Below are 22,166 nucleotides of genomic sequence, written 5' to 3' on the forward strand. Positions count from 1 at the left end.
CTCTTCTGTGAGAGGTGAGGGGTGCACACGTCCTTCTTGCTCTGACAGCTGAGGCCCCCTGGGAGCACGTGCCTGAGGCAGCACGTGAATTTACTGTGTCTGCCCTTCGAGTCATTGAAAAAAGATCTTTTAATGTTTATTTTTGAGAGCGAGAGACAGAGAGACAGAGCGCGAGCAGGGGAGGGGCAGAGAGCAAGGGAGACACAGAATCCGAAGCAGGCTCCGGGCTCCAAATTGCCGGCACAGAGCCCGATGTGGGGCTCGAACCCGTGAACCCCGAGATCATGACCTGAGCTGAAGTCGGACGCTCGACTGACCGAGCCACCCAGGCACCCCAACCCCTCAACTTACTTTGAGAGCCAACCAGACTCAGTGTGGAAAGAAGGCGCGTCAGAGGACTAATGAATGAAAGGCATACGCAGAACCAGAGAACCGGCTGCATGCAGCGTGTTAGCACGGAGGCCGGGGGTCTCCTGACGCTCCCCACGATGCAAGGTCTGTCTTGCCCCGGAATCAGGATTGTTCTCCCCAACAAACTCCGCTCTCTGTTTTGGCTTCACCGCTGGGTGTCTCAGTATACAGTGGGTGTCTCTTCCTCAAAGAAAAGAGGAGCTGTGCCACTGTGGCAACAGCAAGGGTCCGCGAGCACGAGGGGCACTGGAAGCCTCACACGCTGCTGGCAGGAGGGGTAAGAGGGTGCGATCGGTTAGGAGAACAATCTGGCAGTTTCTCACAAACTTCTACCTACCTATGACCCAGAAATTTCACTCCAGGGTAATTAGGCCAGAGAAACAAAACCGTAAGTCTGCTCAAAGATCTATAAAAGAATATATAACAGGGGCGCCTGGGTGGCTCAGTCAGTTAACCGTCTGATTCTTGATTTCAGCTCAGGTCATGATCTCGCAGTGGGTTAGTGGGTTTTTGCCCCATGCGGGGCTCGAACTCACAAACTGTGAGATCATGACCTGAGCTGAAGTCGGTCGCTCAACCCACTGAGCCACCCAGGCTCCCCTTAATCCTTTTTTTTTAAGTTTATTTATTTATTTTTAGGTCGAGAGAGACATATAGACGGTGAGTGGGGGAGGGGCAAAAGGGAGACAGAAAATCGCAAGCAGGCTCCGTGCTGTCAGCACAGAGCCCGACATGGGCCTCGAACCCACGAACCGTGAGATCATGACCGAAACCAAAAGGACTCTTAACCGACAGAGTCACCCAGGCCTCTCGGAAAATTACTTAACCTTTCTAAGCTTCAAAGTTGTAGTTTATAAAATGGAGATAATAGGGGCACCTGGGTGGCTCAGTCCCACTGAGTGGCCGACTTTAGCTCAGGTCATGATCTCCCGGTTCACAGGTTCAAGCCCTGAGTCGGGCTCTGTACTGACAGCTCAGAGCCTGGAGAGAGAGAGAGAGAGACAGAATGTGATCAGGGAGGAGCAGAGAGAGAGAGAGAGAGGGAGACACAGAATCCGAAACAGGCTCCAGGCTCTGAGCTGTCAGCACAGAGCCCGACGCAGGGCTCAATCCCACGAACCCCGAGGCCGTGACCTGAGCAGAAACCAAGAGTCCTGATGCTCAACTGACTGAGCCACCCAGGCATCCCCCCCATTGGCTACAGGCTTGGCCACGTGAGTTTGCTTCCACCAATGAGATGTGAGGGGAAATGCGGGTACCACTTCCAAGCAGAAGCTTCAGCACATGTCCTGTGGTTCACCTTTCAAACACCGTCATAAGACCGGACTGTCGCAGAGGCCTCTCCTTCAGCCTGGATCTCAGAATTAAAAAGACATGCCCCAGAGGGGTGCCTGGGTGGCTCAGTTGGTTAAGCCTCTGACACTTGGTTTCAGCTCGAGTCATGATTTCACGGTTCATGAGGTGGATCTCCGCATAAAGCCCCGAGCTGGCAGCGCAGAGCCTGCTTGGGATTCTCTCTCACCCTCTCTCTCTACCCCTCCCCCACACGGGCTCTCTAAATAAATAAATAAATAAGTAAACTTAAAAAATAATAAAAGACAGGGGCGCCTGGGTGGCGCAGTCGGTTAAGCGGCCGACTTCAGCCAGGTCACGATCTCGCGTCTGTGAGTTCGAGCCCCGCGTCGGGCTCTGTGCTGACAGCTCGGAGCCTGGAGCCTGTTTCCAATTCTGTGTCTCCCTCTCTCTCTGCCCCTCCCCCGTTCATGCTCTGTGTCTCTCTGTCCCAAAAATAAATAAAAAACATTGAAAAAAAAAAATTAAAAAAAAATAATAATAATAATAAAAGACAGGCATCAGAACTGCAGCCAACTCACGATGGATGTATACACTGAATGCAGAATAAATCTTTGGTATTCTAACCCTTTGGATTTCGGGACCACTTGTTACCGCAACATAACATAGCCCAAGCTGACCGACACACTCCCTCTCAAGGATATCATGAGGCTTAACCTAACACGTCAGGGACTCTCTGCCATGTGCCAGATATGCGGGTCATGGAGATCCATGAAGTTCACTCTCTGACGGGAAGAACAGGCAAGCAATTGGAAAATGAGGACTTCCCATTAAAGAGAGATTCGCTTCCTTCTTCAGCCACCCTGTCATGGCATTTAAAACATTTCTAAAAGCATAAATCCCAAGGGAAATGACAAACGGAAAGGAAACAATATGCTCACATTTCCCAAAGCGGGACGTAGACGGGTAACTGATTCAGCAGACCCGAAAGTGCAGAATCTAATCCCACAGTGGGGAAACTTCCAGAAGAAACTTTCAAAGGCCCAGGAGTTGGCAGCAAGTTACCTCCAGAACTAGGGCTAAAAGCTGGAGCAGCCACTCCAGCCCCAGACCAACAGAAGAGAGGAATTTCTTCCCTGGTAAAGGGAAGGTTTTGAACCAGAGATCCTATTTGCATGAATAGGGAGGTGCTAAGCTGAACACAGGGAGCTTGAATAAAAGATTGATGTGCTGCCTTTTTTTAAGTTTATTTATTATTTATTCCGAGAGAGAGAAAGGGGGGCAGGGCGCAGAGAGAGAGACTCCCAAGCAGGCAGCTCGGCACCCGATGCGGGGCTCCAACTCACAAGCCGTGAGATCTCGGAAGCTAGGCGCTTAACCGACTGAGCCACCCAGGCGCCCCTAAACGTTTCTTTTTTTTCTTTTATAATTTGTGTTTGCTCCACATCTATAAGGATATTCTCTTTGCTTTGAAGTACCAGTCTAATTTGATTCTTTTACTAATGGGAGACACTGTTCTCCTGGCCCAGCCAGGAGTGGTTCATCTTTTGCTCACTTGTTGGAACTAATAGCATTTATTAGAGACCACATTATAATATCAACGGGTATAACATCTATGAATAATGATAATATCTATGAAGAAATATTATATCTATTAATCTTCTATCCCTGAACTAATGGCACACTGCTGCTAATTACTACACATGAGAATATTTATACAGGAGGGGTGCCTGGGTGGCTCAGTCAGTTAAGCATTTCCGCTCAGGTCATGATCTCACAGTTCGTGGGTCCGAGCCCCCCCCATCGGGCTTTGCACTGACAGTGTGGGGCTTGCCTGGGATTCTCTCTCTCCCTCTCTCTCTCTGCCCTTCTCCCTCCTCTCTCTCTCTCAAAATAAATAAACTTTAAAAAAAAGAGAGAATATGGGGCGCCTGGGTGGCGCAGTCGGTTAAGCGTCCGACTTCAGCCAGGTCACGATCTCACGGTCCGTGAGTTCGAGCCCCGCATCGGGCTCTGGGCTGACGGCTCAGAGCCTGGAGCCTGCTTCCGATTCTGTGTCTCCCTCTCTCTCTGCCCCTCCCCCGTTCATGCTCTGTCTCTCTCTGTCCCAAAAATAAATAAATTAATTAAAAAAAAAAAAAGAGAGAATATTTACGCAGGAAAATATTTCAATAAATGATGGCGAATATCACTTGTTCATTATCAAGCGGCCACTAAATGTCCGAATATTTTCAAAGATTCGTGAACATGAAAACTACCTGGAAACATAATCAAAGCCGTGTAAAGTAATAAAGGAAAAGCCGAGTATACAATTTTATGTATACTATACTTTTCCGTAGGTGAAAACGTTCGTACGCGTGCATGTGACCCAGGACCAAGATGAACTTGGAGTAGTAACAGCAGTTAAGCAGTGGTAGAAACTCAGTCCATTATTTTTCTTTTTCAGTTTCTCCTAGAGTTCTTGTATGTTCTCTCTCTCTTTTTTTTTTTTTAAGTTTATTTTATTTATTTGGAGAGAGAGAGAGCACAAAACGGGGGGGGGGGGGGGGTGGCAGAGAGAGAGGGAGAGAGAATCCCAAGCAGGTTCCACACCAGCAGCGTGGAGCCCGATGCGGGGCTCAGACTCCTGAACCACGAGATCATGACCTGAGCCAGACGCTTGACCGGCTGAGCCACCCAGGCGCCCCTTTGTGTATTCTCTTAATAAGAAAATGTGTTTCCGATGCTTCCCAGCCAGGAGAGGTTTGGTGCTAATTTTTGCCCTGTCCGCCGGGTGGCCGCTGACCCGTGCCTCAGACCTGTTTTCTCTTTGCGGTTTCAGATAAAATCTACGTGGTCGACTTGAGCAACGAGCAAGCCATGTCGCTCACCATCGAGCCGCGGCCCGTCAAGTTCAGCCGCAAGTTTGTCCCCGGCTGCTTCGTGTGTCTGGAGTCTCGGACCTGTAGCACCAACCTCACCCTGACCTCCGGCTCCAAGCACAAGATCTCCTTCCTTTGTGATGACCTGACTCGCCTGTGGGCGAACGCCGAGAAGACCATAAGTACGTCCCCTTGGTTGGCGCTCCTCTGGGGCTGTGGGTGGCTCTCCCTGCCCCTCCCCATCTTCTCCATGGGGTCCACTGGGTAGGCTATAGACAGTCTGATCAGAAATGTCCCCTGCAGTACAGAATAGGCAAGGGCGACCAGGAGAGGTAGAGATGTGCCCCCCTCGGACCAGAGCCCCTGCTGCATCGGTGTCCTTCAGAAGTACACTACGTCCCCACGTCCCTGCTTGTCTCCTCTGCCCAGCCTTCCAGAATCCCTCTTGAGATCCTCTCGTCTGTGTAGCCTTCCCCAGCCTCTCCCATCCCCATGTCCCCACCTCCACGCTCACCGCGCACTTAGCACCCCTGGCGTGAGACCGAGCGTCTGGAGGTCAAGAACTGTGGCTTATTCCGTTGTTTCGGTCCCTTGAGCCCCTGGTGGTGCTGCACACGTATTAGTCACCTAATAAATGTTTGATGGTTGGAGGGCAGCGAAACACATAGTCCCCTCCCCCCGCTGGGCCACCATGACCTTCGACGCGGATGCTCTCCGAGTTTCCGCAGATGCGGCAGCGGAGGCCACAGGACGCAAAGCAGCCTGCCCACTAGGAGGCGGCCGAGCTGGGACGCGGGCTAACGTCTCCCCAGTTCCAGCCCTGCTCTGACCACTGCACAAAACTACCTGCCCACGGTCATGGACGCTGGGACGAAGGTCTGGGTGGAGGGAGAACCTATATGCCCTGCCCATACTTAGCATCTGAGACTCGGATCCACAAAAGAGACGCTGGCAAACAAGAACAGAACATTTCCGCCCCAAATACTCCCCAGAAGTGGGTCTGAGTAAGACTCTGGGGCGCCTGGGGGGCTCAGTCGGTTAAGCGTCCGACCTCAGCTCGGGTCACGATCTCGTGGCTCACGAGTTCGAGCCCCACGTCGGGCTCTGTGGCGACAGCTCAGAGCCTGGAGCCCGCTTCGGATTCTGTGTCTCCCTCTCTCTCTGCCCCTCCCCTACTCTCTCTCTCTCAAAAATAAACACTGAAAAAAAATGGTAAAAAGAATGTGAGGGGGCGAGGGGGGCAGCTGGAACAGAGCATCGGGGAGCCGGGGGTGGAGGACAGAGCACGAGAGGAGAGACCCAAGGGAAGAGCAAGACAGCCTGGGCGGCCTTGACGGCAGGGCAGGATGCACCTGCTGGTCTCCTCCCCGCCTGGTGCCACGAGCTCTTCTCTTCCAGGCTGCATGGACCACCGGTACTGCCCCGGGAGGCCCTACTCCCTCCGGGTGCCCAGGGACATCCTCCAGCTGCCCGTGCAACTGCACGACTTCTCCTGGAAACTGCTGGTACCCAAGGACAGGCTCAGCCTGGCATTGGTGCCAGCCCAGAAGCTGCAGCAACACACGCCCGAGAAGGTCTGCAACACCAGCTACAGCTACCTGGTGGCCAGCACGGGCCCCGGCCAGGACCTCTACTTCGGCTCCTTCTGCCCCGGAGGCTCCATCCAGCAGATCCAGGTGAAGCAGAACGTCTCCGTGACCCTCCGCACCTTCGCCCCCAGCTTCCAACAAGAGGCCTCCAGGCAGGGCCTGACCGTGTCCTTTATCCCCTACTTCAAAGGTGAGGACGTCTCCCTCTGTGTCCCCATCTCCCTGCCCCTTGCTTGTCTGGGCATCCCTCTTCTGTTGGGTGGGCGATCGCCTTCCTTAAGTTGTCAACTCGAAGGGAAGGGGCAGCTGAGTGGCCAGGTCCTGGCGCAAGAAATGTGACAGACTGGGGAGCCCTCCTCCTGACTCTGCCGTTAGCCTCGTGTGGAAAATTCCCGGAGGTAGAAATAAGTCTCTGACAGTGGGAGGTGACGGGTGGCGGGCCGAAGAACAAATCATCAGGTTCAAGTCTGAAAGTTTATTTATTTTGAGAGAGAGAGGGAGAGAGTGCAGGCAGGGGAGGGGCAGAGAGAAAGGGAGAGAATCCCAAGCAGGCTCTGCACTTGGAAGGCTCAATCTCATGAACCTTGAGATCACGACCTGAGCCAAGATCAAGAGGCAGATGGACACTTAACCAACTGAACCACTCGGGCGCCCCAACCAAGACTTTTATCTGAAGCTCACTTCGTACTTTGTTCCCAGAGGCCTGAGAGGGGAGGGAGAAGAATCTTTGGCCGTAAGATTAAGGTCAGCCTTAGGGCCCCTGAGTGGCTTAAGTGGCTTATCCAAAGTTGGCTAAGCATCCGACTTTGGCTCAGGTCCTGGTCTGCAAGTTCGAGCCCCGCATTGGGCTCTGTGCTGACAGCTCAGAGCCCGGAGCCTGTTTCAGATTCTGTGTCTCCCTCTCTCTCTGCCCCTCCCCCACTTTTGTGCGCTCTCCCTCTCTCTCCATCTCTCTGTCTCAAAAAATAAATAAATCTTTTTAAAAATTAAAAAAAAAAAAAAGATTAAGGTCAGCCCAGGCTGCCAGATCTCTCCAAGGCTACCCGAGAAACCCCTTCTGGGGGCTCTTTGAAAACAAGACATACTCCGTGCAGTGTGAATGCTGGGGTTTTATCTCACTTGAAGGCCAAGAATGAATCCAGTTATGTGTCGGAGGCTCTTCAGCTTTGCAATTCTCCCATTCTTCCCAGAACCCCAAGTGGGTTTTTCTTTTAATGTTTATTTATTTTTGAGAGAGACAGAGAGTGCACAGGCGAGGGAGGGGGAGAGAGCGAGGGAGACACAGAATCCCAAGCGGGCTCCGGGCTCTGAGCTGTCAGCACAGAGCCCGACGCGGGGCTCGAACCGTGATATCGCGACCTGAGCCAAAGTTGGACGCTTAACCACCCAGGCGCCCCAGAACCTGAAGCGTTTTCGTCTCTGAAACAGAAATCGCTGTTTACCAGTCCCGCTGGGAGCAGCGCATCGGGTGGACGTTAGTTAGCTGGAGGGCGTTTCTGAAAGGAAACTTTTAGAGAGAACCAGCGGTTTGGCAAACGAGCCTCTTTTTTTGTTTGTTTGGTTCGTTGGTTGGTTGGTTGGTTTTGTTCAAGATCTGAGCACCTGACCTTGAGACTCTAACCTTGTGCTGACCAATGCTCGCTGGCCACGTGTGGCAATTTATATTTAAATTAATAACAAAATTAAAAATTTAGTTCCTGTCACATCAAGCACTTTTCCGGCCTTCCACAACGCACATGGCTGTGGCTCTGCCCCCGGATGGTATACATAGAGGCACCCAGGAAATATTGTAGGTTCGGTTCCAGTCTACTGCGATAAAGCAAGTGAAATGAGTTTGGTTTCCCAGCGCATGTAAAAGTTATATTTACACCATACTGTAGTATAAGATAAATAAACATAGGATTTTTGTAAGCAAAAAAAAAAAAAGTTATTGCTTAAAAAATGCTAAGCATTGGGGCGCCCGGGTGGCTTACTCAGTTAAGCACCCGACTTCGGATCAGGTCACGATCTCACAGTTCGTGAGTTCGAGCTCCGTGTCGGGCTCTGTGCTGACAGCTCAGAGCCCGGAGCCTGCCTCAGATTCTGTGTCTCCCTCTCTCTCTGCCCCTCCCCAGCTCGCACTCTGTCTCTATCTCTTTCAAATGTAAATAAACATTAAAAAAAACATTTTAAAAAATGCTAACCATCGTCTGAGCTTCCCGCAAGTTGTAATCGCTGATCACAAGATCGCCGGAACAAACACAATAATGAAAAAGTTTGAAACGTCGCGGGAGTCACCAAAATGTGACACAGAGACACAGAGTGAGCACATGCTGTTGGTAAAAAAATGGCGCCACAGACATGCTGTTGGTAAAAAAATGGCGCCACAGACATGCTGTTGGTAAAAAATGGCGCCACAGACTTGCTGTTGGTAAAAAAATGGCGCCACAGACATGCTGTTGGTAAAAAATGGCGCCACAGACTTGCTGTTGGTAAAAAAAATGGCGCCACAGACTTGCTGTTGGTAAAAAAAATGGCGCCACAGACTTGCTGGGCGCAGCGCTGCCATAGACCTTCAATCTATAAAAAGCGCAGGATCCGCAAAAGGTAGCAAAATGAGGTGAGCCTGTGAGAAACTTTAACGTCACCGCAGAAAGCTCTGTTGGGCGACGCTAGTCCAGGCACTTGAATGTCCTCTCCTCTGTCGTTTTCCCCTCTGTTTGGGTTCAGTGACACATCTATGTGGATTCTCTCCCCTTTCCTGCAGAGGAAGGCGTTTTCACGGTGACCCCAGACACAAAAAGCAAGGTCTACCTGAGGAGCCCTAACTGGGACCGGGGCCTGCCGTCGCTCACCTCAGTGTCCTGGAACATCAGTGTGCCCAGCGGCCAGGTGGCCTGCCTGACCTTCCTCAAGGAGCGGACCGGCGTGGTCTGCCAGACGGGGCGTGCATTCATGATCATCCAGGAGCAGCGGACCAAGGCCGAGGAGATCTTCAGCCTGGAGGACGAGGTCCTCCCCAAGCCAAGCTTCCACCACCACAGCTTCTGGGTCAACATCTCCAACTGCAGCCCTGTGAGTGGCAAGCAGCTGGACCTGTTCTTCTGGGTGTTGCTTACCCCAAGGACTATGGGTAAGGGCCTGCAAGGTCTTGTGCGGGTGGCGGTGGATGGCAGATGGGCGGCCGAAGCCTGGGGGGCAAGCCTGGGAGGGAGTCAGAAGACAAGGATTTGAGTGCTGGCTGTCCATGTCTCTGTCAGCTTTTGCATCAGCAGTGCTGCGTAACAAACGGCCCCAGCACTCAGCGGCTTAAAAACAGCCGTTTGTTATTGCTCACGCGTTGGCTGGGCGGTTCTGGTCTGAGCTGGGCTTATCCGGGTTCACTGACTCATGCACCCGTGGGCAGCTGCACGGAGCTAGAGGACTTTGCCGAGCTTGGCCGCACACTCTCACAAGTCTGGGGCCCAGCCGCAATTAGCTGGGACACTTAGGTTCCTTGGCTCTCCTCCCCACTGTCCCTTTCACTCCAGCCTGGGCCTTGTTCTCACGGCAGAAGCAGAGAGATCCAAGAGAGTCTGGGGGAAGCCTACAAGGTCTCTTGATGCTTGGGTTAGGAACTCATACACCATCCCTCCTGGAATTCTTTTGCCCTGCCCAAAGTCAAGGGGTGGACCAAACGACTCCACTTCTCGGTGGGAGGGGCCGCAAGGGTCACATAGTAAAAGATATGGTTCAGGGAGTGGGGAGAACTAGTACGTTTTTATTGTCCGTCTGTCACGGTCATTTACCATTAATCTCTCTCTGACAACTGGGGGAGTTTCTTCACTCCTCTAACCTTCCTGGTCTGTAGAGGGTGGATGGTAATAACTACCTCAGAGAAATATCAGTGGGAATTTCATGCTGGGGATTCACATGCGGGGACCTGGAAAGTGCGACACAGATGTTTGGTGTTGGCATTTTTTTCCAAGTCCGGTGAAGCCCTGGAAAATGCCCCTGGGGGCAGGTCTCGTGCTCAGAGTTGCAGAATCCGCTGAAGGGTTCCCAGCGAGGAAACGCATGTGCGGCACAGCCACTGAATGGGGCCACGTTTGCCTTTATTCCAAGAGAGTCACCGAGCACCACCGAGTATTGGAACCAGAAGGGACCGTGGAGGTGGTTTCTCCCGGCCCCTTCCTTCCCTCTCTGGAGGTCAGAGAGACTGCGTGTCTGCCCAAGCCACACGGCTGATCAGCAGCAGGAGAACTGGGGGGAACCAAAAACCACAAGTGAGAAGCTCTGTCATAGTCTCAGCTCAGCTCCCGGGTTTGCTGACTCTCTCACATTCATTTTCCATCATTAACTTCTATTTCTTTCTTTTTTTTTTTTTAAGTTTATTTAAGCCATCTCTACACCCAATGGGGGGCTCAAACTCACGACCCCAAGATCCAGAGCTGCACGCTCCTCTGACCGAGCCTGCCAGACGCCCCATTTATTCCTGTTTCTCTCTTAACGTCACCTTTCATTTTCTTGGTAAACAAGCAAGAAATGCTAACTAAATCCCTGCTCAGCGTGGGTCTCCCTGTCTGATTTATTTCCTTTCTTCTTATACAACTGTAGGAAAAGAATAGTGTAGGTGAAACAACCCTGTCCTGAACACCTTCACGGCTGACTTTTGACTCCCTGCTTTCCCTCCACCCCTCTCAACAGGCTGTGGCGACCCGGTAAATACACCCAGGGGTAGGCCCAGCGTAGCCTTTGGAGTGGATCTGGTAGGGCCCCCAGTTTGTTTTAGTTACCTATCACCGTGTAACAAACAGCCCCAAGATTTAGTAGCTGAGACGATACACCATTTTGCTTGCCCGCAATCCTGTGGGTCAGGAATTTGGACAGGACACGGCAGCGTGGCTCTTCTCTGCTCTTGGCTGGGATGGTTCACCTGGGGACAGATGTCTGGAGCCTTAGTAGTCACCTTTGGCCAGGTTCCTTGGTGTGTGTTCCTCACGGAGTCTCCACATGGCTGGCTTGGGCTTCCTCACAACATGGTGGCCTCAGCATCGTCAGACTTCTTCTGTGGCGTCTGACTGGCTTGCCATCAGACAGGACGTGCAAGATGTTGTCAGGCCTCTAGAAGGCCCCGGAACCGGCGAGTCAAGAAGAGTCGAGAAGGGGGGAAATAGGGTCCTCTCACTGTGAGGAGCAGCGTGTGTGTATGGGGGGCGGGGGGAAGGAAGGGATGGCGGCCATCTCTGGAGACTGTCTCCTCCGGCTGATCGTCGGCCTGACGCCCCCGCGTCTCCTCATCCCTCTCCCTCGTGTCTCTGCTCACAGACCTGACTGTCATCATCACGGCGATCGTGGGAGGTGGCGCCTTGCTGCTGTTTGCCCTCGGACTCATCATTTGCTTCGTGAGAAAGAAGTAGGTGGAATTTCTCAAAACTGTCTTCAGCTGCCCTGACGCCTCCTTAGATCCCACAGACCAGAGCTGTCGTGAATAACGGATTTCTTTCCTTGCTCCCGGTTTCTCTCCCGAGGATCGGTGTTAGATAATATTGTTTGGAGGGGACGGGGCGGAAAAAAACAGAAAACACGGCCGGTGACACTTTGGCCTGCAGTTTTTTACACAGCTGCCTCAGCACAAGTCAGCTGTGAGTCATGTACTGTCTGCTCATCACACGGTGGCCATCACCGGGGTGACCTCAGCAGGAAAACCATCACGTCGGCCCCGCCAGACTGGGCCTCTGAGCCTGAGTCCTCTGTCCCCTTGAGAGCAAACGATTTATGGTTTCTCTAGGAAGCTTCCTTGTCTGGGGTGCAGTCTCTTCCACCCAGACCAGAAAGCTCCGTGTTAACACTGGGCCCCTGCCCATCAGGAGGGAACCGGGCGACGGGAGGGTCCAGCTTCTGGCCTGAGAATCGGCAGCCCCGGCCTTGCGGTGGGGGAGGCCACCAGCTGTAGGAGGGCAGGGAGGTTCTGCATTGGGAAGGACGGCCTCCTGGACATTGGGGACTGTGCACGGTGCTGGGGATGCAACAGTGAGCAGGACAGAGTCTGTCCCACCGCCCGGTGTGGGGGCAGAGGGACGAAATGAAGGACCAGCTTCAGAACTGCCTGAAAAGAGCGTTCGTGGAGAGCATCGAGGCTCTGCGAAGCACGAATGAGGGGCGTCCGTCTCAGGGCTTCAGGCTGGAGCCTTCGGAACCCATCAGTCCAGCCAGACACGCGGTGTTACAAGCTAAATGTACTAGATTATTTTTTTATCTCAGAAAAGGACAGAGAGCCTGTCCACAGTTAGTGAGCCGCCAGCCTGTGCGTTATACGGTCCATTATGTTAATTGGGCTAATGTCCTCCATTTGAATCACTGGTCAGTTAAAAAGCCAGCATCCCCTGCTTTTGGCTCGTGGCGATGGAGGGCAAAGCATTGTTTTCCGTGGCGGCGAGTGCTAATGCCCGTCCACGCCCAAGGACCAAAGAACATTACAAACCAAAGGTTAATGGTGTGACCGAGGAACTCTGGCGTCCCGGCCTAAATGCTGTTTTCTTTTGAGCTCTTTCCCCTTATGCAGCTTCCTGCTGAAGGGGCTGGATCCCTCTGCTAATACTGACTTCCATTGTCCCCGGCTCCAGCTAAAAACTAGGATACAGCCTTCCATCCTGAGTCTCCTATGTCCTATCCTTGAGAATGCAGACGGTCAGAGTTCTACCCATGCAAAGGAGGGGTGAAGCCTTAAGCTACGGGAAGGACTGAGTCGTAGAGGGTTGGCCTGGGCACGACCGCACCTGATGTGGTCGGGGTGGGGCACGGCCCTTTCTCGTAGGACAGAGGGGAGCTGGTTGTCAGATGTTTCCACCCCGGGGTACTGCGCATTCACCGAAGCACATCCAAGCGCAGACAGTGTTTTTTTTGTTTTGTTTTGTTTTTTAATGTTTTCTTTATTTTTGAGACAGGGAGAGACAGAGCATGAACGGGGGAGGGTCAGAGAGAGAGGGAGACACAGAATCTGAAACAGGCTCCAGGCTCTGAGCCATCAGCCCAGAGCCCGACGCGGGGCTTGAACTCACAGACAGTGAGATCGTGACCTGAGCCGAAGTCGGATGCTTAACCGACTGAGCCACCCAGGCGCCCCAGCACAGACAGTGTTAAAACGGGCACTGTCTCCACCACCCTGTGTCCACTGTGAAGACTGGAGACAAAAGCTGGTCCCCTTTTTTGTTTTTTTAATGTTTATGTATTTTGAGAGTGAGAGAGCATGTGAGCAGGGGGAGGGGCAGAGAGAGGTGAAGACAGAATCCCAAGTGGGCTCCACACTGTTAGCACAGAGCCCAGCGCGGGGCTCGATCTCACAAACCGTGAGATCATGACCTGAGCCGATATCAAGAGTCAGATGCTTAACCGACTGAGCCACCCAGGCGCCCCAGAAGCTGGTCCGCTCTAAATTCTAAGGACAGGAGTTTCCACTTCAAGGACCGAGGGATTTGAGAGACTTGGGGGAGACGTGTGGGAACCCCAAAGTGCCCGAGTTCCGGTAGGGGCTCTACAAATGGAACACCGCTAAGGTCGTTTCCTTCCTGTCCTGTTCCCTTTTCTGTCAGTAGGAAAAAGAAGATAAGCAAAGGCCCCTCTGTAGGCATCTACAACGGCAACATCAACACCCAGATGCCGATGCAGCCAAAAAAGTTTCAGAAGGGACGAAAGGACAGTGACTCCCACGTGTACGCAGTCATCGATGACACCATGGTATATGGCCATCTGTTGCAAGATTCCAACGGCTCCTTCCTGCAGCCAGAGGTGGACACCTACCGGCCGTTCCAGGGTCCCACGGGGGACTGCCCTCCCTCCCCACCCCTCACAGGCTCCAGGGCCCCGACTGCAAAGCTGACCGTAGATGAGCCATCCCCCAGCTTCCCTGCTGAGTCTGAGAGTGAACCATATACCTTCTCCCACCCCAACAACGGGAACACAGACATTCCCTTGCTGGACACCCACGAGCCCACGGAGCCTGGGGAGTAACCTGGACCCATCCCAAAGACTTTTGCTGAAAGCGGGGCACTGAGACACCCTTTAGGGGTCTCCAGCAGAAACCCTAAAGAGGAGTTTTATGGAAGGAACAGCAGGAGGTTTTACTGGACGCCACCAACCCCTGATTTCCAAGCGGGCTCGTTCCGACAATGGGACGTTGAAAGTGATGAATGCCTACCTGGATACAGTCGTCCCAGTCCGTATCCTTCTGAAGCCAGGTTGGGTTGTAAACCAGCCGTAAGGAGAGGGGAGGGCTGTGAGTCACCCCGTACGAGGTTGTAATGAGCTCTGGATCTGGATTTGGAACTCTTCAGGGCAACAATATTGATCCCTAGGAGCCCATCCAAGGTCCCTGCTCCCCCTGGAGCCCCCTGGATGAAAAGGACGATGTGCCTTATTATTATTATTTATTTGGGGGTCCTGTGTATTTAAGAAGTCGAAGGTATGACCACGCAGCTCTTTTCACCTGACGTAGTGACAGCTCACGCTCACCGGTTGGATGGCTGGGTTTTGACTTCTCCCGACCACTAGATAAACATGTGCCTGTTCCCTGGAAGATGGGAATGATTTGCGATCTGTCCAGCCAGGAAAGGGTGCGCATGTTTGAGGGCATTGACACTTACCTGCTTTGACAAGAGGCTTCATGTTTCTCTTGCTCTGCTCGTGGTCATCTTCACTGTCCTTCAGTCCCAGAAGGAAGAGAAATTTCCTTGAATTGCCGTGGGTGGCTGTCCCAGCTCCAGCTGTACTTCGGTATTTAAACAGAAATGTAGAGAGGATTTGCATCCCCTAAAAGTGTTTAATGACACAGGGGACACTGGCCACTGGGTTCCTTTCCTATCGCTACCGTAACCAATTATCTCAAACCCGGTGGCTTAAAACAACGCAAATTTCTTAGCTTCTGGTTCTGGAGATGAGAAGGGCATAGATGGGTTTCACGGGGCCAGCTAGCATCAGGGTGTTAGCCCCTTCTGGAGGCTCTAGGGGAGAGTCGGTTGCCTTGCCTTTTCAAGCTTCTAGAGGCTGCTCACACTCCTTGCCTCCGATGGGGCTGGGCACACCGTGGCACCCACACTGTCACTGGCAGGGTGACCCTGATGCCCCTCTTTCCTTCTTTCGTTTATAAAGCCCACCCACCCAGATAATCCGGGATCATCTCCCCGTGTCGAGCTCTTTAATTTAATCACACTGAAAAGTCCCCTTTTGCCGTGTGAGGTACCATATCCACAGGTTCCTGGGAATTAGGCACATCTCTGGGGAATCATCGTTCTGCCCATCACACCCCCCTGCCAGTGCAGGACAGACTATGAAATGACCCAGGCCGCCAGTGTGCTTGGTTTGGCCTAAGAATCTTTTTTATTTTTTATTTTTTTAAGAATTAGCCACTAACATTTAAAATTCTAAAATGTTTGCGTAAAAATCCGGATCGGGACGTGCGGCTGGCCTGGGGGGCTCACGCTGTCACGCAGCAGCCGCTGGCTGGAGCTGGTAAAGCAGGTCCAGTTTTAGGTGGGACAGCTGGTGTCCCGGTTCAACCCAGCCTCCCCCTCCCACCCCCCCCACCCCCGCCACCACATTTCTTCTCGCCTCCCTCACTGATGCTGAGCCTGTGGCTAAAGATCAGTGCGCGTCCCCCCGCCCCGCTGCAGGGTTGCTTTGTTTATAATGAAATGGAAAGTTTGGGCCCTAGATCTCTCATCGAATGAGAAGACAGGCCTCGAGGCTGGTGTCTGTTTCAGGAAAGGTTTTTCCCACACACAGCCCCGCGTCCCTCGTTCATACTAATGACCAGCCGAGCTCCTGTGGGCGTTTGCCTCTGCGGCCCCTGCTGTCCTCTGGGAGGAGAGGGATGGTGTTCCGGCTTGACAGCACCATCCAGAGGTCAGTGTTTCTGTGGCCAGACCTCCTGTAAAGGTAAACCGGCTTCATCGTGTTCGGTGAATTCACCTGGGAAACACCCGGCCTAGACTTTGCTACTTTGCCTCCATGAGGACTTGTGCAGTCTCCGGACTGGTGTATCTTCCGAGGCCTCTTGGACTCTTTCCAGAAGGAAGAGTCTGTTGTTTTAGTGATGACCTTGGTGGTGCCCCCGGCACCTTTCCCTTCTGAAAGGCGGCCCCCTGCCCAGTTACCCTCGGCCTCTCGGCCTGAGATGCGGGCGACCTCCCCCATGAGGGGCCAGCGGAGGGCTGGGGCTTCCTGCCCACAACTGAAATTGGATCGTTGCTTCCAGTCCCTGTAGGAGCCCCAGCCTCCATCTGCCGCCCTCCCCGACCTCCTGGGCTCTGCGGAAGCACCCTCAACCCATGCCCTGCATCTTGTAGCCACGAAGCGTGGCTGGCCACCCTTGGGCCCCGTGTGGCCATTTTTTAACCGAGAGCTCAAAGCCCCAGACCCAGTTGCCTTCTTCCTGAGACCGCAGGTGAATTGAACCATTTTCTGAAGCTTTGCCTCCCTGCAGGTGCCGGCCCAACATACCCCTGGCCCTTTTCTTGAAAGCCCAGACCCCCAGTTACGTAAAGTACTTCGGGGTCACTGGAAACCAGTCGGACACGTTTGCTGATGCCTTCTGTGCTGGCACGGTGCCCTTCCTGCTGGGACTGCCTGCACCGGGGCCGTCCCCACACCCGTCTGCTGGGCTGGTGAAGAAGCCCGGCTCGTCCAGGCCTGGGCTGTAGCGCTGGGGTCATTTTGCCCAGGAGGAGAAAGGCCCAGGAAGAGTCAAGGGGGAAAAGCATATGTCCGGGGGGATGTAACCTTGGTCACGGTTAGAGAACTGGTGTGTGTGGATCTGTAATCCTTCGCTGAAAATAATTTATTTTGTTGTAGATACTTTTTAGGCGCCGTTTTCTTGATTTCCTACACTTTTTGTTTTTGTTTCTGTTTTTTTTTTTTAATAAACAAATGTACAGGAAAGAAAAACGGGCGTTGAGTTGTTTTACATGCTTTGGTTCTTTGCCCCCTGGGTCGGCTGAGGGCCAGATTCCCCAGTTCACTGTGACGGGCTCAGCACAAGGTCAGCAGATGCCGTGTCTTCTGTGTGTTTATGGCACGGGATGCCAGGCTTTGGGCTGACAGTGGGTACCTCGGACGCCAGAGCGCGCTCTGCTCCGTCTGTTGAGACAACACGCGCCTCCCTGTGTGACCACTCGTGATTTGCTCCTGCCACTGTTCCTGGACTACTCTCTACCAAAATCTGTGCCACCTACCTCCCCTCCTGGCGAAAAGCCTACCAGCACTTCAGAATCCACCATTGCCCACTTCCTCCAAGAAGCCCTCCAGCTCCCCCCGCCCCAGGCTCTCCCTCTGAATGGCAATAGTCTGCATGGAGGGACATTAGTTTTCTTACCTAGAAGTTTGTACTTGCGGGGGCCCCTGGGTGGCTCAGTCGGGTAAGTGTTCGACGCGTGATCTCAGCTCAGGTCATGATTTCATGGCTCGTGGGTTCAAGCCCCACATCAGGCCCTGCACTAACAGTGCAGAGCCTGCTTGGGATTCTGTCTCTCTCTCTCTCTCTCTGCTCCTCCCTGCTGTCTCTCGAAATAAATTAAAAAAAAAAAAATCAAATGTACACTTCAAAAAAGGAAGTTTGGGGGCACCTGGGTGGCTCAGTCGGTGGAGCATCCGACTGCGGCTCAGGTCATGATCTCGCGCTTCGTGAGTTCGAGCCCCGCGTCGGGCTCTGGGGTGACAGCTCGGAACCCGGAGCCGGCTTCGGATTCTGTGTCCCCCTCTCTCTCTGCCCCTCTCCTGCTCACGCTCACGTGCTCTCTCTCTCTCTCTCTCTGTCTCTCAAAAATAAATAAAAACATTTTAAAAAATGGAAGAAAAGGGGCGCCTGGGTGGCGCAGTCGGTTAAGCGTCCGACTTCAGCCAGGTCACGATCTCGCGGTCCGTGAGTTCGAGCCCCGCATCAGGCTCTGGGCCGATGGCTCGGAGCCTGGAGCCTGTTTCCGATTCTGTGTCTCCCTCTCTCTCTGCCCCTCCCCCGTTCATGCTCTGTCTCTCTCTGTCCCAAAAATAAATAAAAAACGTTGGAAAAAAAATTTAAAAAAAAAAAAAAAATGGAAGAAAAAAAAAAGGTTATGCTTACTTGTGTTTTGCCCAGTACGATTGTATTTTTCTTGGAGGGAGGAGTCTGTATTTTGTACTTGGTTCGGCTTCCTCATACTGCCCAACACAGCAGGTGCCCAGAAACAACATCTGGGACGTTAACTGTCACAACAGAGACATATTGTGCTTCCGCAGTGACATCAGGCAGGTATCCTACTTGAGGCTACCAGATGGAGGGTGGGGATTAGATGCCAGGCAAAGACCGTGCTAGAAGCTTTCAAGCCTTCCCTCGCGGCAGCCACTGCCGACTCCCAACAGCAGTGCTTCATCCCGTTTACTGGTGAGGAAAGGAGGCCCGGAAAGATGGAGTCACTTGCCCAGGGACACAAACCCCGAAGAGGCAGAGCAACAAATGTATAACAGCCTTTCCACCTTGTTCCCCTGCTCAGTTCAGCCCAGGAGGGCCCAGTTCTGGGATCCGGGATCAGGTGAGGGGCTGCCAGAGGTGGCCCAGGACTCCCATGGGATCCTTTTCTCCCCCATCTTTTTCCCCTTCCTACAGGAGGCCGTGAACTTCGGGGGAAGGAAGCCTCAGGGACGCCATAGCCGCCACAGGCCCTCTCTGGACTTTGTGCTAGCGGCCCCTCCCCCTTGTCGGGGATGCCTGGGAATCTGGTGTCAGCCACAGAGCCAAGGGCCTGCAGCCCTCCAGGCCCTGCCAAGTCCAGCTCCCCACACTCACCCCTGCTCCTGAGGATTCCTGCTCCTGAGGGGAGGGGGGGAGTCACGCTTCACACCTGTGCTGCCAGAAAGTGCCACCTCCAGGCACTGATGTGACCTCAGCCCAGGCTCTCCTCCGGAGGTAAGCAAACAGTTCCCGAAAGGTGCTTATGAGGAAACAGGGAGACATGGAACTCAATCTAACTCCCACCCCCGCCCATCCCCTCCTTTCCTCTGCTGAGCCGTGACTCACAGAGCTGAGCTGTAACGGCCTCTTGGCCAGTCTTTGCTGAAGGTAATTGCCCGAAGCTAGACTGTGGTCGTTTCAGACCCAGACGACAAATAGGCCTAGAAAAAGATTTGCTGCAAAGCAGTCTAAGGATGTGGAAAGAGGAAAGACCCAGAACAGATGCCAGGAAAGATCTCCCACCCCAGCCTTCAGCCCCAGGCCAGTGCAGCAGCTGCAACAAACCCCCTGAGCCCACTCTTTTCACCACTTAGACCACCCAGCAGCCCCTCTCAGACCCTAGAGGCAGCTTCACGTGTGGGCCCCCTTGCAGCCACACAAGCCACGTGTTCAACAGGACCTACGCGTAGCACTGTGGCCAGTTCGAAATTCTTTTTTTGGGGGAGGGGGGGAGATGCAACTTAGCCAGAGGCAGAAAGCAGGTGGGGAGAGAGGGAGAGAGAGAAGAGCAGGGCTCATCCGAAGCAGAGCTCCTGTTTGACCAGAAGCGGGGCTCGTGTTCACCCCACTCAGGGCTCGAGCTCACCCGGAGCAGGGCTCGTGTTTTACCCAAAGCGGGACTTGTGCTCACCGGATGTGGGACTCGAACTCATAAACCATGAGATCGTGACCTGGGCCGAAATCAGAATGCTTAACAACTGAGCCACCCAGGCGGCCCGCCAGGTTGAAATAACTGTTGCACGAGAGGCCTCACGTTTTTCTTCTGGACGGGACCCCACCAATGACGTGACCACCTCTGCCTGGAGGTCAGGGCTCATCTCAGAGGATGAGGCTGGCTTGGAGACGTCCAGGAACTCGTCAGGGCCCCGCAGCCAAGGGACAGAAGCAAGATTCGAGTCCTCAAGCGTTTTCAATTCTATCCCTCTTTCTTCAGGTTTTTTGCCCTCCCGTGCACCTGACTTTTGAAACGCTACCGAAGGGCCTTTCTATACCACTCACTTATTAACCGGTTAAAACACGTAATTATTAGGCTGATAATCTGAAGAGAAATTTATAATAGGTCACGGGATAGACCACAGAACCATTCTGTCCAATACAGGAAGGAGCCACATGTGGCTGTTTAAATTTTAAGATTAAATTAATTCTAATGTAGTTAAAGTTTAAGCAGGTTGGGCGCTAATTAGTACATCAAAATATATTGCGGCTTTCTTTTTCAAATTAAGTGTACGTGGCTGTGTATGGAGGGGATACCAAGGTCCCAGGGTGGGAGGACTAGGAAAACGGGCCTGGGGCTCACACTTGGCTTGAATGTTCAACTAAGGGTGTTTGCCTGGATAAGGTACACTTTGGCATCTTATTGTGTTGGAACTGAATTTCACGAGACTGCCGTGTGTCAGCCCCTCCCATAATGTAGCTTCTCAATTGCACTAGACACATGTTCAAGTGCTAAGTAGCCACCTGTGGTTAAGTGCTGAGTATGGGACTGCACATCACAGAAAATTCTGCTATGAGGCACTAACAGTGTGTGCCTGCGTGTGTGTGCGTGCGTGTGTGATATGTAAAGTACCACCTTCCTCGCACAGGAGGAAGAGTCCTGTGTACCAAGGACTCTTCCGAGGGGTCTATGTGGCCAGCTTGACAAGCAGTGAATACCACCTCTCACTCTTTCCCCGCGAAATATTTTTTTCTCTTGGCTGTGATGGCCCCAGGCTTCCTGGTTTTCCTCCTTCCCCTCTGGTTTCTTGTCAACCTTCTTCACTGGTGCCAGCTTGCCTCCAAATCTCTAAACATCAGAGGGGCCTGTGGTTCAGGATTCGGATCCTTTTTTCTCCTCCACCCTCACTCACTTGGTGACGTCCCCCAGTCACGTGACGTTGAAAACCGTCTACATCCCGATGGCTCCCGAGCCGGATCTCTCCCCTGAACTCCGAGCTGTGTGTCAGCATCTCCACCTGGCATCTGATGGGCATCTCAAATTCAAAACATCCCAAGCTGACCTCCTGCTATTCCCCCTCCAAATCTGCTCCTCCCATTGAGGGTAAGAGTAGAGGAAACAGTTTGCTCTAACTCTGTTGATGGCGATCCCAACCCTCTGGTTGCTCAGTCCAAAACCTTTGGAGTCCTCCTTGACTCTCTCTCTTACGTGCATGTTTGGTCCACCAACAATCCTGTTTTGTTTTGTTTTGTTTCCAGTACGCTTTACTCCCAACGTGGGGCTCGAACTCGTGACCTTGAGGTCAAGAGTCATATGCTCTACTGACTGGACCATCCAGGCCCCCCCGGGGCCACCAGTCATCTTAATGGCTCTTCCTTGTATCCACGATCCCCTATCTTCCTACCTCCACTGCTTTCACTAAATCCCTCACCTCGACAATGCTGTCACCTCCTCATCAGTCTCTGTGCCTTTGCCCTCTGCTCCCTCATCTCAAGACCACAGTGATTCTGCTCATATATAAGGCAGATCTCATGACTCCCTTGCTCAGAACCTTCCCCATCGCTCCATCTCATTCAGAGTAGAAGCCGAAATCCTTCCAATGGCCCATGAGGCCCTGCTGGACCCTGCCCCCATCACTTCTTTTTTTTTTTTTTTAATGTTTATTTTTGAGAGAGAGAGAGAGACCGAGTGTGAGCGGGTGAGGCGCAGAGGGAGAAGGAGACACAGAATCCAAAGCAGGCTCCAGGCTCTGAGCTATCAGCACAGAGCCTGACGTGGGGCTCGAACTCACGAACCACAAGCTCATGACCTGAGCCGAAGGTGGACACTTAACCAACTGAGCCACCCAGGTGCCCCATGGCCCTATCACTTCTTTGAACGTCAGCTCCTAATACCTGATCCCTCAATCATCCAGCTCCACTCACGCAAAACCCTTGTTCATTCTCGAACATTCTGGCCTCACAGCCTTTGTGTTTGCTGTTCTCTCCAACTAGAATGTTCTTCTACCAGAAATCCCTCTGTTCTCACCCTTACTTCCTTAGGTCTTTGTATAAATGTCACCTCAGTTCCTTGGCAAAATCCCATGTGGCTTCCCTGGCCACACTAGAATGTCAAGCTTTCCCCCCAGCTTCCACCCTTCA

The 22,166-nt window shown here is 52.9% G+C and overlaps 1 protein-coding gene across 2 annotated transcripts in view; it reads left to right on the forward strand.

The window, feature by feature from the left end:
* CDCP1 (CUB domain containing protein 1) overlaps nucleotides 1–17,058 on the forward strand; it is a 56,499-nt gene extending 39,441 nt beyond the window's left edge. Inside the window, exons 5-9 of one of the 2 annotated variants that reach the window (XM_058727258.1) lie at nucleotides 4,526–4,747; nucleotides 5,964–6,344; nucleotides 8,901–9,266; nucleotides 11,441–11,528; nucleotides 13,705–17,058. In XM_058727258.1, coding sequence (XP_058583241.1) covers nucleotides 4,526–4,747; nucleotides 5,964–6,344; nucleotides 8,901–9,266; nucleotides 11,441–11,528; nucleotides 13,705–14,122 — 1,475 coding nt within the window. In that variant the 3' untranslated portion in view covers nucleotides 14,123–17,058. The remainder of the gene's footprint in view (nucleotides 1–4,525; nucleotides 4,748–5,963; nucleotides 6,345–8,900; nucleotides 9,267–11,440; nucleotides 11,529–13,704) is intronic. The other variant, XM_058727259.1, reaches the window with a different exon arrangement.
* The last annotated feature ends 5,108 nt before the right edge of the window (nucleotides 17,059–22,166 follow it).

Source organism: Neofelis nebulosa, chromosome 4 (assembly GCF_028018385.1).
Source record: "Neofelis nebulosa isolate mNeoNeb1 chromosome 4, mNeoNeb1.pri, whole genome shotgun sequence".
Classification (NCBI taxonomy): Eukaryota; Metazoa; Chordata; class Mammalia; order Carnivora; family Felidae; genus Neofelis; species Neofelis nebulosa.